The 19,709-nt window shown below is 36.5% G+C and overlaps 1 protein-coding gene across 2 annotated transcripts in view; it reads right to left on the reverse strand.

The window, feature by feature from the left end:
• Positions 1-19,709, reverse strand: part of WDR25 (WD repeat domain 25) — a 69,026-nt gene that overhangs the window by 20,745 nt on the left and 28,572 nt on the right. For both annotated transcript variants that reach the window (XM_075029833.1, XM_075029834.1), the window contains exon 3: positions 9,932-10,079. In XM_075029833.1, coding sequence (XP_074885934.1) covers positions 9,932-10,079 — 148 coding nt within the window. The remainder of the gene's footprint in view (positions 1-9,931; positions 10,080-19,709) is intronic.

The following is a 19,709-nucleotide window of genomic DNA, read 5'->3' on the forward strand; positions in this document are numbered from 1 at the left end:
AAATAATTTGCATACCATCATATGAAGGCAATAGCTGTTCCCATGGATACACTGTTCCCAACATTTAATTGCGTACACTAATCTCTGCAGGATCCTGTGGTTAGTATCAATTGGATTGTTGACACTTTTAAAGGCAACGGAATTCTGCTAGGTTAATTTATAGGAGTTTTCCACAGTCCACTGCTTCTTTTCATCCTAACAAATTCATTATATTAATGTATATTCACTGAAATACAATTTTTGGAACAGCAGCATGGACCAAGATAAATACATTTGCTCAGTTTCACAATTTCAACTGTGCTTTATATTCTACATATCCACATTAAATAAAGTTACTGCTTTAAGTCAGAGTGAAGGAGGTACTGCAGAAGTAAAAAAAACAACACAACCCTTAAAATACTATGACAAAAGCTTCTTAAAATATTCATTAATCTACATTTTCAGCAAGTGAGAGTTGTCTTAAGACAGGCTTTCTTAAATAACTGAAAATACTTCGAGCTAAAATATTAGGGAAGGATGTAAATACTTTCTGTTAGGTGAACAATACTGAAAATCATTCATATAGGTGGGGGGTTTTTTATGCTTATTTCATGATTTGGAGCCAATTTCTTTGATTTTGTCATCAGTTCCATTTTTCCCATCTGCTGAAGTCAACTTACACAGTCAAGAGGCTAAGACTTGTCAAATCATTTATTTATTCGTTTTAAAGAAGAGAAGAGAAAGAGATAGTACTTCATCACACGTGCTCTTCAAGCTAGCAGGGGCAGGGAAAATAGATTGCAGGGAGCGTAAGGGAGGAGTGAGTGTTATTCTATGTGAACACTGGTTTTGGGGGGGGGGGGTGTTCTTTTTAAAAAGATTCTCCACTGATTACCCACGCAAGATCTAAAGGGTCTCTCTGTCACTACTGAGTGAAAGACTTAATTTAGTCCATCAGTTCCTTCCCCCAAAAGAGAAAAAAGTCATAAGGGCAGCAGAGGTTCCCTCTACAAGTCATATGCAACAGTGACCATCTCTCACCACGGGAGCTTTCAGTATCCCAGCAGCTACAGAAGGAAAAAAAAAAAAAGACTCCACAGGGAAGGAAAAAAGTATTAAAATCATCAGTTAGAGGAGCAACAAGATATTGCTTTCATGTATGCCATGACCATCATCATTTGCGGGCTTTAGAAAAGCCACATACACATGCACCTTACTCTCATCTACAGCACTTGAGAAGATACTGTATTTCCCCATGGAGGCTCACTCGTCAGTTTAAAAGCACTTTGCTCCCAAAGGAATTTGGTTCCTACTAGCACCTATTTTAATAAACACTCTGGGAGTATGATCAACAAGTTTTCAATGGTACTGCAGCCAGAAATTAGCAAAAGTGCAGCCTACCTGTACTAATCCTGTCAAACAGATTTATAAAGAATGCATCAAGAGGTCACCATTATTCATAAAGTGTGTTGTGCAAATGGCATTAGACATATACATAATTGATCAAGTGGAACTCATCACCTAAACTTCCAACAAACATTAATTGTTTAACTGGCCTTACTAAAGGTAGGGGGGTTTTTAGGTTTTTACCGCCACAAGACTTCTGAAAACTGCTTCTTCTATAATGCATACATTTTTTCTTGCCATTGTGCTCGTTAGCCTAAGACATGAAAAAGTCAGGTACAACACAACCAAAAAAGATGTGCACTAAATTCAAGATGCATTTCATCTACTAACTACAAGATCTGTTACCTTTTCCACAGAAAGATTGATTTAACGTGACTTGTTATTAATTAGTCCATCTTTCAATCTCATCCCCAACTACTTCCAAATAATTCAACCATTTGCTCAATATTTTCTCCAGAAACTAGAATTCTCTATTTCCCTACTCCATCTCCCCCTCTTTCAAAGAGAAGTGGGCACTGGTTTTGCCCTTTTCTTGTCTTCTAGAGGCTGTTATTTATTCAAAAGCTCTCAGTGACAGACATTACACTGTAATGATCTCAGTGCTACGAATTCTACATTACGGTGTAATAAATAAATGCAAACAACCCGAGCATCTTATTCACGTCTGTACTCTTTAACATCCTTCTTTTTCCTATTTTAAACTGTTACCTTACTGTTTGATGTAGATATTAACCATACTAGCTTTTTGACTGGTCTGAGGAGCAGTCACAATACATTAATCTTAAAAGCTCAGGCTCTCCAATTAATACTCTGAAATACAACTCTTTCTCATTCTCTCACCCCCACAAAGCGAAATTCAATCAAACATCTCTTTTTGGAAACTCAGTAAACAGTGTTCTGAAGAGTTTGGCATAATTAGATGTATACATGAATTTCATTCTACTGCCATGTCACATAACACGAGAAAAAAGCTGGAGCACAGAAGACCAAAGTAGCAGCAGCAGATAACATACTCAAAAGGGGAGGACTACAACATTACAGAAAGAAAACTCTCCTATTGCTTGAACTGAAATTTATGCACAATACACAGACTCTAAGTCAGACTGCTTGTCATACATATATGCCCGACCCCAGCAAAATGAACTTTCCTAACATTTATATTAATACATCCCTTAAACCCTTTGCTGAGGCACATTCTCTAAACAGTTATGAAACCTCTATCACTGTAAATCTTTCAGAACCTCAGAAATTTAGGGAAAATATCCATCTGAGAGATGGAACAGATCACTGCGGAAGATGATATGTGGCAGAATAGCTCATGCAATTCAGTATTTTAAAACAATGACTTCAACTCTTAGCCCTTTTTTGTACAAACTTTATTTAGTGTTTTTTACTACTACAAGCAGAATTTGCTGCTTTGCAGGCTGTAACCATGCTACGATGGAACCTAGCCCCATAGCTTGGGAAATCCAGCTTGTGTTTGCTGGAAACCTTGCTCCACCTTTTGTGGAAGCTGGTATTTGCAGTTATGCATGTTTTTCACTACAATTATTCAGTTTATTAACATTAAACATTCAACTTTTTAGGGCCTTATTTTATATATTGCAAAAGATGTCCTTTGAGCAGAAGACTTCCTTATCCATAATAGAACACAACAGGTGTAATTCAGCAAGCTTGTATAAACCTGTATTGTGTATATATTTATTGCATTTTAATCCCTAAAGGCAGCATAACAAAGATTCAAGCAACTTATAGACTGTAGAATATTACATCTTCTGAAAATCTATTTGGCTAATTGAGGGAAAATCCATTCCACATATCATTTTCCCGTATGAGACGTTGTTATTCCAAAGCAGAAAGCAAATGTTTCTCTCAATCTTTAATTTTCACAATTTTGGTGACAATATCTACTACACCTTTGCAGTGTGTTTTATATTCTTAAAGTGCTTTAATTCAATTCTTCATTCATTAAAGGCTCACCAGTAACATACACAGTAAGAAAAAAAACTTTAAAAAGATCTTGAACATATGTTTCTGCTCCCTTATGCTGCAGCCTACTGTGAAACTGCTCAACTATGAAATCAGATATTTTAAAGGCTATTTCACATTGTGAATTTTTCACAGAACATCAGCACAGTTATTGAGCACAGGATGCTTCTGTAACTGTGTTTAGGGGTCCTCAGGTTCACACCCCTACCTGCATAATCCAAAAACATTCACCTCCTTACACTAATCTGTAAAGAAAAGTGAAACCCAAGACTTACAAGGACATGAGAGTAATCTTGCTATACAGAACAGATTTCCCTACTGTGTTTACAAAAAGACATGAGACAATATATTAAAAAAAATCTCATTACAGTCACAATCTCTCTCATGCACAATTGTGAGCAGAACGATAGATCGATCAGACATAATTTGTTCTTAACAAATCCATTGTATCTTGGCGTGCTTACAGACGGCCTTATTATTTTTCCAAGAGCTAGTTATACTGACTATATGTTTCTCCTGATTTTTTCCCCTACAGTCACAAGTTTCTGGCATGCAAAGGTGCTTGAAATATTAAATAATTTTCTCTGTTACCTTTGAAAGTGTCCCCCAAATCAACATTTTTCTTCCTTCTTATTGCAAAGACGTCACATTATTGAGTATAAAAGTAAAGTGCTGTTACCTCCTAGTTGGAGAGTGACCACTAAACTGTGTTCAACGTACAACTTAAAACTGCTGAATTTTGGGGGGAACTTTTGACCTCACATCATAGATGTCTGTATGCATTCAAAAGAAAAAAATAAAAGAAAAAAAAAAGAAAAATCAATCAACTGAGCTTTTTTCTGAGGTGTCATATAAAACCTTCATGCATGTTAAAACAACATACTATCTACATAGTACTGGGTGAGAAAGGGAGGAATAGGAGAAGAAAGTCACAGCTCTCCTGAGGTGATGTTTATGTATGAGCACTAACTATGTGACCAAAGACAATTGCATTAACAATGATAATGTTATATCTATAGGACTACCAAATTAGAATATAAAAGAAAATATAGAAAAGCAAATTTGGACTATCCTCTTGGAGCTACAAAATGTTCCATTAAGAAACTCTCAAAATAATGTAAAATAAAACAAGTTAAAAAACCCCACAAACCAGATTTAAGTGACCACATTATCTATAATCTGAACTTTCCTTCAAAACCAACAGCTTAATTTCAGTATCCTGGCCACGGTAATGTGAAAACTTTCAAAATAATGGAGAATTTAAATTACCCACTATAACTCTGAGGAAGTTATATTTGAAATCCAGCTCAGTCCATGAACTAAAATACAACTGCGGCATTTGGCAACACAGGAATTGTGCCAAAATTTCTTGGAACATTCCCTCTGTCATAATATTAAAGAAATGAAAAGTATCTACAATATGCAAATAGTATCAACCGAGCCAATGTTCTGCCTATGCTATCGTACCAATTCATTTGTGACTAATGAAAAATCTACTGATGAATAAAACATATATTCCAAAAAAAAAATAGTTATAAATAAATTTTAAAAACACAATTACCCTTCTGAAGTTGGTAGAGCATCTCCATTACATCTGGACATAACAGAAGTTAAATGCCAAATGTACTTGACCCAGACTTGTTTTAAAAGCAATTTTTTTTCAGTGCTCTCTGAATATAGCACTACTTACTACTCTGTAAATAACAAAGTGTCTGAACTATCACTAGTAGAAAATGACCGCAAGTGTGGTGTTAGCAGAGATGAACAAAACCAGGGAGTCTCACTGGTTCAGACTGCTGCATTATTATCAGATTTGTGAAACCTTTCAAAAAGCTTTATTTTTATAAAGAAATAATGTAAATAAAATAGGACAATTAAAAAAAATTAACCAGTAATCTTTACAGGCAGCTGAGCTACAGGTTTTGGATCTACTAATATTTATGAAACCCCATACTGCAGTACTGAATTTGCCTCACGCAAACTGTAGCCACAGAACCTCTCACGCAAATGATGCATGTATAACCTTGAGTTCCTTAAACATTTTATGCATATTTTGGATCAGACTCATACTCTGAATACATACAACAGTTTTCAAGAAAACCATATTTGTGGAGAGTCTTAGCTTGACATCCTGGTGTTAGGACAATGGATGACCATTTAAGATAATGAATGATGATCTATAAAAAAGAATTTAGAAAAAGAAGACTTGGACAACAGCATTTATTTTCACCAAACCAGGACAAGTGAACTCCTTGTACCTCAATGGTTTGAATTCTTCTCCTTCCCTGTTTTTCATCATAGCATCAACAAAGCATGTAGGTTGGACCTCCAGGGCTCAGCTAGTCCAAACCCTGGCTCAAAGTAGGTCCACCTGCAGCAGGTTACTTTGGGGTCTGTGCACTGAAGTTCTGAGTATCTCTAAGTATAGAGACTCTACAGCCTATCTGGACATTCTGGTTTAGTGTTTGATGACCCCTGAGTTGAGCCAAAAAGTTTCCTGTGTTCCTGCATTTGTCCTTTGCCTCTCATCCTTTCACTGCACATCTCCGAGAAGAGCCTGGCATCATCTTCTCTATGTACTAGGTAAACACTTGCTAATCTGGCCCAGGATGAAGTTGACCTTCTTTGCTGCAAGAGAACACCGCTGATTCATACTCAGCACCAGAACCCTCAGGTATTTTTCTGCAAAGCTGCTTTCTAGCCAGTTTAGCACCAGCCTGTTCTGTTGCACAGGATTACTCCATTCTAGATGCAGGACTTTGCATTTGTCCTTCTTGAACTTCATGAGGTTTCTATCAGTCCATTTTTCCTGCTTGCAGCATTTTAGATCTTCTTATATATAAGAACTTCCATTAAATACACTTGACAAGGGGAAGAGGTTTGATGGTGTAAAACTGCAGGATAAGATTTCATGGATGTGTCTTCTACCCTTGCATCAGGATTTCTATGCCAACAACAACAAAAATTCTGCTTTGTGATTAATGAGATTCTGGAGCTTGCTTCTATTCTGATGTTATTTATATCACAAAGATTAAAAAAAGGAAATAACTCCAGAAAATGCAATATCTTAGGACAAGGGATATGCAAACTTAAGTCCAAGCTTAGAAACAAAGTTTCCTGGAGAATTTATCCTAGCACTGTTTGGTACAACAATGCTGGCACATTCCTTTGAAGAATCTTGTAACTAGCTGTCATCAGACCCAGAACAAACAATTAGCTAGACTACAATTTTGATTTAACAGGGCAGAAACTATGTTCCTAACAGAAAAACAAAACAAAATGACAAAAAAAAACCCAACTGAGCAGCTCAATGCCACGCATGTACAAAGCTGTATTTGCAACCTTTCCTAAACTTTTAGAAGTAATTCTCTTCAGACTGTTAGGTTTCTTTTGGTGAAGGACATGTGGAAGTTTTTATAACACAGATTAAATATATAAAATCTATACTGAAAACAAAGACAAGAAAGATTAGACATTAGCAAACATGACTAGAAAAATGCTGAACCAGAACAACATACACGAGACAAGAGCATAAAGCTTTAAAGACAGCATTATTATTTATAAAATCCCACTGGCATGCATTTACTGCATTTAAACACAGTGGTAGTTAGTTCAGTCTAGTAATGGAAAACAATTAAGACCTCAGTCCAAAAAAGTATCTAGAAGTCCTCTGTGAAGGAACAGTTCTAACATCTATCTGAAGTTAATCAAAGAAGAAATCATCTCAGCACTGATGAAGAGTGAGGAGGAATGAATGATTCAGTGAACTAATGTAAATCAAAATCTTATAGCTGCCTAGTGTTTTTTCAAATGGAAATGAGGCTTTTTATATCAAATTGATTTGGATTCCAGAGGCAAACTGCTTGCCCTGTTTCTCTGAAAAGAATTGACTGAAATGTATGAAAAAAAAGAGTAACTTTGCAACAGGGAAGGAAATCAGAAACTGGCCTGCACATGTAGGAAATCAGAATAAAATTCCCATCACTCATATCATACTTTTCCAAATGAGGTGTGCATCACTGTAAGTCAGGTCCAGACATCAACTTTACAGCTGCAGTTCACAGGAGCTACAAGGAATCCTGTGTCCTTGAAATAAGGCAATAATGAATATCTGGTATTTTCAAGGACTATAAACATTCATTTTGCCTTTACTCATACAGTTTATTAAAGTAGTTAGAAATACTGCATAACTTACAAGTCAGTAAGGAAAGAACCATTTATAAGCTTATCTGTTTTGAAACTTGGTAAATATAATTCATTATTGTTGTCATTACCTAAAACACTAGAAATACCTTCTTTCAAAGGTACCAAAACAATCAACTTAATCCAGACTACTACCCCATTACTGGATAGTTAAGTCAAAGAGACATTAGAAATTAAAGTATATGATTAAAATCATGTGTCTTTGGAATTTGTTCTATGATTTTACAAAATGAGATTTTCCCCACAGTTGTCCCTTCAAATGACTCAGACACATAAAATCTATTCTACTGCTTTAAACCCCATTAAGAAGGTAGCCATTCTGTTTAGAATTTGTAAGCACAACAGTCAAAATTAAATCCACTTGGATTAGTAAATTCAGTTATATATGAGACTAGAAATGAGGCTGCTGCAATGAGACTGAAAATAAAAAAAAGACAAGTCTGGCAAATTAATGGCTTAGTTTATTAACCTCATGTACTACTACTACATCAGATATATTAAGATCTTTTCCCCATTACAAAACCTGAATATTCTCAAAACATCAATATTCCGTAATTGTGTCACATGTTTTACATTCCCAAACTACAACAGCTCCTTTCCTGCCATCCATCATTGAATTTAAATAGTTTTGGTATGACAAATGTTGAGAAAAATAAATTATTAGAGCATGGAAAAGAATCTTCTTTTCATGTGAACAATATTCACAAATTTCCTTGGCCACTTTCCCAGTTCATCTGAATAGGACTTCTGCTCTTCAGATATTCACATATAATGTGCTTCTTACTTTTACATAAGAGAAAACCCTCCTAGACAAGAACTGCTTCTAATTTTTGTAGGGATTTCTTTGTAGTCTTACAAAAATATACTGCACCTTTGCAGGAGTTAAACATTTAAAATAAATTAAGTGGAAAAAATAAAATCGCATCTCTTCAGGTACTATTTTAGGCCTAATCTTTCATTTACACATACACAGAGGTGTCCTATCATGTACAGCTCCAATGAATGATGCTGTATGAATACTGATAACATACATAAAGGAGAGAAGAAATATAGCTGATAGAAGTGCTTTAGTTTGTGAAGGAGACATGACGAGAGACAGCATCCAGGAAATTAGTTGTTAAGGTCACAACAATCAAATCCCAGATCAAATTCACAACTGCATCAAAGCAATCCAGGTTCAGTGTGGCAGGTGCACCCACCCCGATAAAGACCAAAACTTCCTGACTGCTGAGAGAAGAGTTAAAACTAGAAGCCACGGTTTGGGGGTTGAGCCACCTGTGGTGATTGGAGTCACGTACACAGAGTGTTCCAAGTCATATAGCCCAGCTACCTGAGCCTACCAGAAACGCCCCATCCGATGCAACACCACCATTAAGAGAAGTTTTTAGACCCCTGACCAGATATGACCATGAGACCCAGTCCGACCTAGGGTATAAATGGAGCCTGCCGGAAGACCCCTTTGAGCCAGTCTTCCTCAGAGCAGCGGGTCCGCAGGCAGAGACTCTCCCTTTAGATGGGGACACCATCTAAGGAAACTCCCTGGGATGGAGTGCCTCGCCTTATCGGTGAGTGATATGCACATTTGGAGTCATCATTCTAAGCTTAGACTTGGTTACGATTCATGCAGTGATAGTTCCCAGCTGACATCCGGAACCTGTACATAAACTGTGTTTGTCACAGTGTTTACAACCTAATATTCCTGTTCAATCCGGTATTTATATCTCAATACCACATAACATTCCTGTTCAATTTGACTGTTGCATTTTGATATCATTAAAGAAAATCGACTTTTGAAACATATCGCTGTCAGCCTAGTGCTTCTGTGACATTCAGTCTCAAGGTTTCCTGCCAGAATTTAAGTTTCTATACTCCTAATTAAGGTCCAATTCAGGGGAAGGAAAAAAAAAAAATCACCTAATTAACTTTAAGCACAAACTTAAAACCAGCCCAATTGAGAATGAGGTACAAGCCTATGTTTAAATTAACCATATGTAAAAATGTTACTGAAGTCAGCCTTAAGAGGCTCTTCAAACACTTTAACGAATGTTCATGACAGAGCATTAGAAAACCATGTTTCATTCTATTCATCTGTGCAGTATCTGACAACTGAAATTACATGTGATCATGACGTTAAAGATAGACATTAAGATCATGATGTTTCAGTGTTTAAATATCTCCAACTACCCTTAATTGCTGAGAGATATTTTTTTTTTGTGGGACACGTTTCAACAATTCTAACTTTGATCTATAGATTTTATCTATTTTTTTAGAAGAACGAATAAGGCTAAGAAGATCCAAAGTTATCTGTACTCAATAAAGATAGGGCTATAATGCACCCTTACGTGACCTTTACCTGTTTCTACATCTGTTAAATGCAGCATGGAATCAAAGCCCCCACTGAGGATCCTTCTTCCACAAGATGACCACCGGGCAGCTCGAACAGCACAGGAATGACAGGAGTATGTTTTTAAACACCAGCCTGTATCTACAGCATCCCATACCTTAAAAAGAAGGATAAGGACAACTTTATAAAGAATCACAGTATTTTTTTCAATGTTACTGATAAGTAGCTACAGCAAATCATCATGGCTGAGAAAGCTTTGCATTCTGAAGTCATATCTGCTAAGCTGTAAAAGTCTGTTTGAAATAATTGCACAGTTGATTAGAATTAGGGCATTTTATTAACAAGGCACAAATCAGTAATACATTTTTATGACTTGTATTATTTCTTGAAATGTCTACAATGCTCTCAATGGCAATTCATGTTATACTTTCCCATTCCTAATGCTGCCCTACCTCTGTGCAGGCATGTATCCAAATACATTTTCCCTTTAAATAATTTTTCTTCCAAATTTTTGTCTCTATCATATCTTGCTTTCCATCAAGTAAGAAGAATCCTAGCAGATTACAGCTTTCTCACTCAGTTTGTAATTTTAAGTAGAATTTTACCTTAACTTCACTGAGAGGGCAGGTAAGAGTATCATCATGTGCTACACGGAGATTTCTAAGGACTGATATTTTTCAGTCTCTTTTGGACAGAATTAGGTTGATGCTGAGCACTTCTGAAATCCTATTCCACTAGTTATCCAATTTTTTCTAAGTATATAACAACCAATATTTTCAGAACATAAACAATCCTGCTCATATTTTAAAAATAATTTTTAAAGAGAAAGACAATTGTTTCCAAATATTGTAGAAAACAGAATTAGTCTGAATTACAATTTCAGTTACCAAACATAGTTTACAATAATCAAAACCACAACCTTTTCATGGTGCTCTTTTTGTCATAGTTTTAAGATAAAATTAGAAGTTTAGCAACAAATGACCCATATAAAGATGCAGTATCCTCACTTCTGTGAGAGAAGGCTAAATATCAAAACTATTTTCCCTATGAATATTCTGCTTCAGTAAAAGCTAGATTATAAAATATCTTATGATTGTACAATACAATACCTGTTGAGTTGTCTAATAAAATGGATAACAAATGCTATAACCATACCAGTAAATCCTACACTTTATTACTTCTAATATTAGTAGTACCAATAAATCAACACTTTGAGAGCGCTTCATGATAGTTTTATTGCAGTTTCAGTAAACCCAAGGCGGCTTATTGCTTTAAAGTCACCATTTTACTTCATGGTAATTCTCTTTTCAATTAGTCATTTTCACCCTGAAAAAACTCGCAGGATGAAAACAACACTGCCTACGAGTTTAGAAGGTTATTCTGAATTTTGTCTATTCTAATCAATTTCTCAATTCTAAGATTGTTTATGTAATGCAGGGAACAGACTTGGCAATTAACAGAATACAAAAAAATGACTTTTTTTAAAGTGAGATGAAATTCAACCTTCATGTACGTCGATGTAGGAGCACTGAAGTTAGTACCAAAATAAAATTAGCTGCATGTTTGTGCATTTTAAAGGATGTTAAAAACAAAAACAATCTGGTAAATCAGCAAACGTAAGTAGAGGTTTGCTTTCTTGTAGCAACATCACAATTCACAACACAGAAGAATGTAAAGGGGAAGAAAAAAGCAAGACTTTTGGTAATGTATTTTTATCTTCAATTATGTTTTCTTCTTACTGGACAAAAAGGACTCGCTGACAAAATCATTATTATATAGTCCATACTCAGAAGACAACATTCCATTATAGAAAATTACTTCATCAAAGTATCTTCTAGCACGAAGCGCAGTTCTGCAATGCAAAGCAACCAATTATCATTAATTACTTGAATAGTCACTTAAGACAGAAACCGTGATGGCCATACTCTAAGTATTCTACCCTACCCACAAGAAAAGAAATCAGGATAATTTTCATATTAAACTGCTTTTGAAAGTAAGTTTCTCTGCTTTAATGAGTTTTAATGATCATTTCAAGCGTCACAGTATTAAAAAAGGGTTAATGGTATCTTGGAGGGCTTTTAATATGAGGAAGCTAATGAATGAATCAAGATGAAAGGAAAAACAGGTGGTACATGCTTCATATATTTTCCTGTCCTGTTTTAGTGATTAAGTATGAAAACTCAATTTTCACAAGAAGGATGAAGTAAAGCAAGTTCAACAGCACTTCTGAGTTCCCGCTTGATTAAAAAAAGAAAGCTGTATAAATGGAAAAAGCGCACCCCTAAAGCTGCGCATTTCTCTCCATTATGTGAAACGGAACAAACGATCCACTCTCATGGATGAGACCACTGACCACACACAAGGGACAAGTTACTGAATACCACGTTTCTCTTCACTGTTATGCTTTCCATCAGCTCTTTCTGCTCAGGTAACGGCAGTGTTGCAATGCCTTCTGGAATTAGAGCCGCATGGACAAGGCAGTCTCGACTGAGGAAATTCACTTAGTTTCTTGCCAACTAACGTAAACTTTTAATTGCGGAATGAGGTATTGAGGAAAAAAGGCCAAGAGTTAAATGAGCACTTAGGGGAGCACCTTCCCTTCCCAGGCCCCATTTCAGTCCGGTGCTTCTCCTCCCCCAGCTTCACCCATTTTCACTCAGTCCCTTCCACTCCCTTCAGTGAGACAGCGGCTATCACAGGAGGCTGGAGTCAGGGCCTACAGGTTTGTTGTTGCCTCTCCTTGCACCTTACTCTTTTCACTCCCTGCTCTTTGCTTCTTGCTGCTCCCCTGCTCCCTCTCTCCAAACACACATCTCTTCCTCATCTCCTCCCACCACCTTCTGTGCGTCCTCAGGTTTCCTCACATGTGTCCTTGTGGCTGCCCCCTTTCTTCAATATGTGTGGGCGGAGGCACCACGTGCTCCTCTGAAGTTCTGGCCCACAGTGAGCTGTTTTCATCCATTTCAGAGCAAGCTGGAACCAGCTGTAGCAGCACAGGGCAGTTCACAACCTCCTCCCACACAGGCCAGCCCTGCAGCCCCTGCTACCGAACCCCGTCGTTAATGCCCAATATAAGCTGTCAGTTCAGACAGAAGGGTTAGGACAGACTTCCTTCAAGATACGGTCTGATGCAAATTCGCCGAAGCCCGCAATGTGCTTTAAAATGCTGAGAGGTGCCGCTTCTGCTGTGGCTTCACAGCTTAATGGAAAGAGAAGGCAGAAGAAGAGGATGGCAGACCCTGTCCTGCTGTGCAGTGGCAATGCTCTGCAAGCTTCATCTGGGTGCATTCAATCCTAGGTATGGTTCTGTATGACCTGCCTGGGATTCTCCTTCAAGCCTTATATCTGGTGAATTTAGCTCAGTGTAACTTTGATACATTTGTGTGTGCCCTGCTGCAAGGAGGATACTGTGCAGTGCATCCCCAGAAGAACAATTTCAGAGTTTTAACTTTCAATATTCATCTTCCAGAGGAAAAGGGAAACTCTACTTGCTAGTTGCAGGAAGTGGTATTTGATATTTACGGTTATCAGCAATCACTTAAAAGATGCACGCATGCCCACAGAAAGTCATATAAAGGTGAGCCATTGCATATCAAGAAACAAAAATGGGTGTGCAAAACTGAAAACAAGGCAATTAAAGGACAAGCTATGCACCTTCTATACAAATAAGAAATTACAAAAAGGTGGGAGCTGTGAATGCTCAGCTGTAACAATGTGTCCACCCCAAATCACAAACACCATTCTGTACCTAGAATTGACAGAGATGTTAACCATGTTATGCCCACAAATGGAGAATCTACTATAAGTTGGTACCAAGGAAAGATGCTTCAAATCCCATCAGAGGATCATCGCAAAGCTACCATCAAGTCTGCACTTTCTTAGAGAGTCTCTTAAGTAGTTCCCTATTCCTGTGTATTTCTACTGCTTAATCATAATAAGGGAAAAGTGTAGCTAGAGGCAGAGTTCCAACATACTCTATCCAAAGCTTGAGATGAATGTCTACTCAGTAGCTGGTGCTTACTCTGTACAGGCAGACAGTCATTAAAAAAAGGAGAGAGGTTGCAAAGGGCTGAGTCCTTTGCATGTGAGTTTGCCTCTCTGCCAAACACTCAGATGTCAGATTAACAGATTCTTCAGGATGAAAGGCATTTCAGGGTTTTTCTTTCAACTGAGATAGCCAAGTGCTTCAAGAATAACTTGTGTGGAAGTCACTTTTTTCTAGTCTGTCTTTCTTCACTTTTTCCATATGCTGGATACACTGGCTCAAACCAGGATGGAACAATAAGCCTGAAAGACTGCATGGGCGTAACCAGCAAAGTTGAAATGACCCACATCCCCAAAGAGCATCCAACATGATGCCTGAACCCAGAAGCATGTTCTCTAAACTACCAAGGGAAGTAATAAACAAACAGACACTAATCAACTGGTTTAGAGCACGGCAATTCTGCAAGGAATATAGAACCAGGTTACAATATAGCCACCGGACTTCAGTATCAAACGAAAATTTTTTCAGAGCCTGGTACAAAACAGGGGATAAGAGTGTCCCCTAGGAATTAGGGCCATAAAAAACTTCCAATTTCAAATGAGTGAAGTTGTTGATCATGCCTTCTCTGCCAGAAAGGAACACAAATTACAGATTCTTTACCAGAAAAGGATCCCAAACTCATTCTTCTGCGTGGCATCTACATATGAGGTCAGAAAAAAGATATGTATCCAAGAACAGTCTAAGGCTGAAGGCAAAGGCCGCAACACTATAATTTAAAAAGTCATGGATGTAACAACTACAGCTTTAATTTCAAAGTGTTTTTAAGAAATTAAGTGTCTTAGAACTATTTAGAAAGTTGTATTTTAAATACCAAAGGCTGCTGAACTTTAGTCATACCTGGTAATAAATACCTTTAAGATAAAGGTTTATAAAATAAACTCATAGATTTACATGGAATAAAGGCTTACATATTTAGAACATAATAAATTACTCAGGCAGAGGGAACAGTTCATTAAAAAAATACACAGGCTAAAATATATATCTTCCTCCACAGGCATTTAAACATGTGTATCAAGTAGTATAGGACTAGATGCTATCATGCATCTGTCAAAGGAAGAAAGATTTATACTCAATTATTTTTACCAAGAGATCAACTGTTTCAAGTGTTGTTGCGTGACTTCAAAACTCAGCTCTTACAGAAACTCAGTATTATTTCTAGATGAAATACCAAATTCTCATTAAACCTAACATTGTTCTTTTATCTTATGATGTCAGATGTGATTTTAATTGCTGAGCTAAAAAGTTAAAAGCATACATTTCAGCCTGCTACTCTGAAAATACTGCTTATTGCCACACATTCAAGCAGTTTTATATTATAAACAATAACCAGTCCGTCTTTTCCCCTTACAAAGAATCCCCAAAACAATGAAATATGCAAATGTTATTACGAAAAAGGCACATATTACTGTATTACCTCCCCTAAATCTACAATTATAAACTAATGAATTCTCCAATATTTGAAAGAAATAAACAGCCAAGACTTGAAGATTTGAAATTAGCTAGTTATTTTCAAAGATTTTCTCCAGTGCCTTTCTGGCATTAAGATACCATGAACACTTTAATTGCATTTTTTTCCAATTTTATTAAAATTGGCTTTAATGTATCAAGCTAGTTCATATTTCACTACTAGTTCTTACTCTTCTGTACTTCATTATTTATAACATTGCCTTTCCATTTCTTTTCCATCAACTGCTTTCATTTCATTTCCTCTCATATTACAGAAAGTATGGTGATTACATAGTTATCTGCTAGGATTAATATATGGAGCCAAAATGGCAGGTACAAACAGCCAAGTGACAAAATTATAGTAGAGATTTCTTTACAAAAGCAATTTTCTTTTCACTTTCTCTGAGGCATGTTGTAATTCAATTGCTCTTTCACATTCTTCGTAATATTTGGAAATAAAGGCTTTAGAATTTGCTTGCTTTCCTGTATAGCTTAGGAACATTGTGAAAATACTGCAGCCAGCATTTTTGGTAACACAACCAGACCTCCTCACCCTCAAGATCAAAAGTTTAAAAATCACATAAGCAACTACACAATATAATGGATGACATTTATTAGAGATTATACGTTTCCAGATCCTATTTTCTGACTGAAAGGTTTCAGGAAAACAGCCCCTGAAAATAAAGTACTTTGGGTTGCAGATAATAAAAATTCTCTTGGTAAGTCACAAAAGAAAGCAGGAGAGGGCCAGCACTTGATACTCAAGTAAGTAGCAGCCCCAGAAGAATGTTAAGGGGTCTGCTATACTATCAACCAGCTCATAGGACACAAAATAAAGGCTTTTCTCTTACTGACCATCCAAACTAGGCATTCATTGCTAGAAAAAAAAAGTCACAGCAACATAAGCAGAGTAACCAAAGTAATGTGAGAACTCATCAAGCACATGAAGACTGATAAATTAGGAATTGAGCATGTCTCTTCCATTGTCATTCTATGATTACCTACAACGCGCTTGCCTCCAAGCCAATTAGATTGCAGAAAAGAAAACATAGCAGCCTTACTTTTAGAAAGAGAGAGGTGCATCTATTCAAACCGGCTGTCACTAATTGCACAGTGAACCCAAGAACAATGATTCAATTGTGATAAATTAGAGGTTGGAAGCAAGTATTGGGAATTAAGTTGTACGCACTTTGAATTTCCATGCATAAAGGAACTACAGCAAAGCCAATCAAGAATACTAAACAAGAAATTTATTTCTGGAGCATGCATAACAAAATTAAAAACTTTTTCAACTGATCAATTCAGGTTAATTTCAACGTAACATCCATACTAAAATAACAGAACTCTTCCCCCTTAATTTAACCAAGCTGTGCCATTCTTCTGTAACTACCAACTTCCTCTGTCAATGGCTCCTACTACATAAATGACAGCAAGAAATTTTTTCTAACTTCTCGATTAATCTAAACACAAAGATGGCATTTAAGAAACAGCCATGTTCAAGGATGATGTGGGATAGTACTGAGTTACAGGAAGCATGAAGAATTACTATGCTTTGACTAGAACACATGCTGCTCCCTTCCAACGCATGCTCAGGTTGCTCCACAGACTTGTGAAGCTGAAGACCCGTGACCCTCTCCATTCCCTTTTTGGAATAACATTGCTCCCTGGTGTGTCTCAAGGAGAAAAAACTGATTTTTTTCTTTCTTTTTAACTGCAAAACTGAAGTAGTCACTGAAACTTGAATGTCGTATCTGCTAACAGGCATAGATTCTAGAGAATGGTACTCCCTGAACTATACTGCTTTTCTGATCTCATCAATATCTAAATACTGTAATTTCTGTAAATACTGTAAAGAAGAAAGTCCCACACTATCTACAGAAAATCATGTCTTTTCTAGTTTGCAAAGCAGGCTCAGAGCTGTACTTTAAAAGGTTCTTCGAAAGTCAATGGACCAGAGGGCAAGAGTAGTCCCATGGAAAAATTACAAAAAAGTATTTGCTGCTGCTGCTGCTGCCTCTTCAGATTCCTCACTTGGATGAGGTGCAGCTTTGGGCAGGACTGCAAGAGTTAAAAGTGCTCCTTGGGTATTTCTAACCAACAGCAGTAAAGATAAGAATTCATTCACATAAACAGGTACATTCTGCTGTTCATAGAACTGAGGCAAGAGAAAGCTGGGAAAAAAGCAACAAATAGCTGAAAAGCAATAAATAGCCCAGCATTAGAATTGGCAGGTATGCCTAAGCCTTTCCAGCCTCTGCGTGATTGAAAAAAATCTGATCTTGAATCAGCATGTAATGTAATATGTATAAATTCCTATAGTAACTACAGGAAGATTTAGAATGTTTCATTGCTGTTTCAATTCCTGTCTTCTTAAAATAATGAGCTAAATATTATAGTTTTAGTAGAAGGTAAAATTTGTTGAAAGGAGAATTACAAAATGGATCACTGTCTTTGCACTCTTTTGCCTAAACATATAGTTAAACTGTGTAAAAACTAAGAGCTAAGGTCCATGAAAAACTGAGCTAAGGTCTAGCTTAGTGTACAACCTGTTTAAGTTTTAATAAACTTATTTTCATACAATTATGAGGGACATAAATAGACGTTAAGATTGCCATATAGACTACGATTGATGACATTTTGGGCATACCAACTTAATTTGTAAACCAAGTGCCCCAAAAACAAGTTTTTCAGCAGGATTCTGTAAAGCTAGATAAAGCTAACACATTTTCAGATGTGTTGATCACTTGCTCCAGAAATGTTTAGAAGTGTGCTAGGGAACATATTTTAAACGACATCCATCTTCCTAATCTAGATGCAGTGTAAGAAGTATATATCAATGCTGTCATTTGAGCAAACACAGATTTCCACTAGCTTTCTTCTTGCAGCAGACATAACTCAAAACATGATTATCTTACTAGTCCAAAGCACAGGACTATGAATGGTAAAAAAGAGCCAACTTTATTATTGCTTCAATATCTGAATAAGAGTTTGTATTTGGATAGTTTATTACTAGACTACTCTCACTACTGGAGAACAAGGAAAAAGGAAAGTAGCAAAATACAATAAATTCAATTAGCTGAGACAGCCAGAGTAAGGTCTCACTTCATTATTTTTTTTCCCCAAAAATTGTAATAGTAAAATGTTTCAAGTACATTTATCAAACCAATGAGGTGGAATATCTTCTCTTTTACAAAAAAAAACAAACAAACAAAAAAAACAGTACATTAGATCTTAAGGTAGCTCTTATTTTGTAGGGGGCTTTATCCAGGCAGAGGCATTTTAAGTTATACTAGTAGTGCACTGCTAACCAAGTTAGCAGTACTACTAGAAACTAGTTGGTGGTATGAAAACTGATTTGCGAACATGCCAACAAGTTTTAAACATGGTGAATCCAGCAAAGGCTGTGTTAAGTACAAGCACTACATTTAGCTTCAGGAGGCAGCACTAACATACTAAGCATGCCTATGAAATACATTTTCAATTACTTGGTGTGTTTTATTTTAATCTTCCCTCCCACAGGAACTCAGCAGCCCTTTCCCCAAGGAAGGCTCCATAATTGTTAATTGTGAAGCTTCAATCGGGTGGTTTTGCCATTAACAGGAAAATAACAACCTAATCAAAAGTGTACTTTTTGCTGACAGCATCCTACAAAATTATTTTAAAGAAACACTAGTAGACTAAGATAAAACATTGACATTTTCAGCTGGCAAAGGGAAAGACAAGAGAAGTAAAACAGAATTCTGTAAAAGAAAACAAAAACCCCACACCACTATGTCAAGAGCTATCTATCCAATTATATACAATAAGGGAATGTTCTTGGTAAAGCTTTAATAATGAGAGCTACTACATTCAACCTAAGCTTGTTTGATGGCCATCTACTCTTGGACATCCACCTAACGATTCCATATTTCAAAAGCTAACTTGTAGCACAAGGAAAATCTAATCAGCCAATCAAAACTGAAAACATAAATAATTTTGAAATATACATATTGGCTGGGTTTTTGCTAGTATAAATAAATAGTGTAGCCTCCATGAGAGCCTGTCAAGTCAAAACTGGCAAACAGAACTCTTAAGAAAGACGTAAATTATTAAAAAAAAGGTAATGATAAGAGACTGAGCAAGACTGATATAAACATTTCATAGACATTTCTATTAGAGAATTTGTAAATTATATATTGCCATTATATCAAAAGCTAAAGTTTTACCCTAGATGAAATGTTGCTAAACATTGACAAGTAACACATGCATGAATGTTGCAACATGAAATATCAGAATACTAATAACATATTTAAATGC

The sequence above is a fragment of the Buteo buteo genome, chromosome 6 (genome assembly GCF_964188355.1).
Source record: "Buteo buteo chromosome 6, bButBut1.hap1.1, whole genome shotgun sequence".
Classification (NCBI taxonomy): Eukaryota; Metazoa; Chordata; class Aves; order Accipitriformes; family Accipitridae; genus Buteo; species Buteo buteo.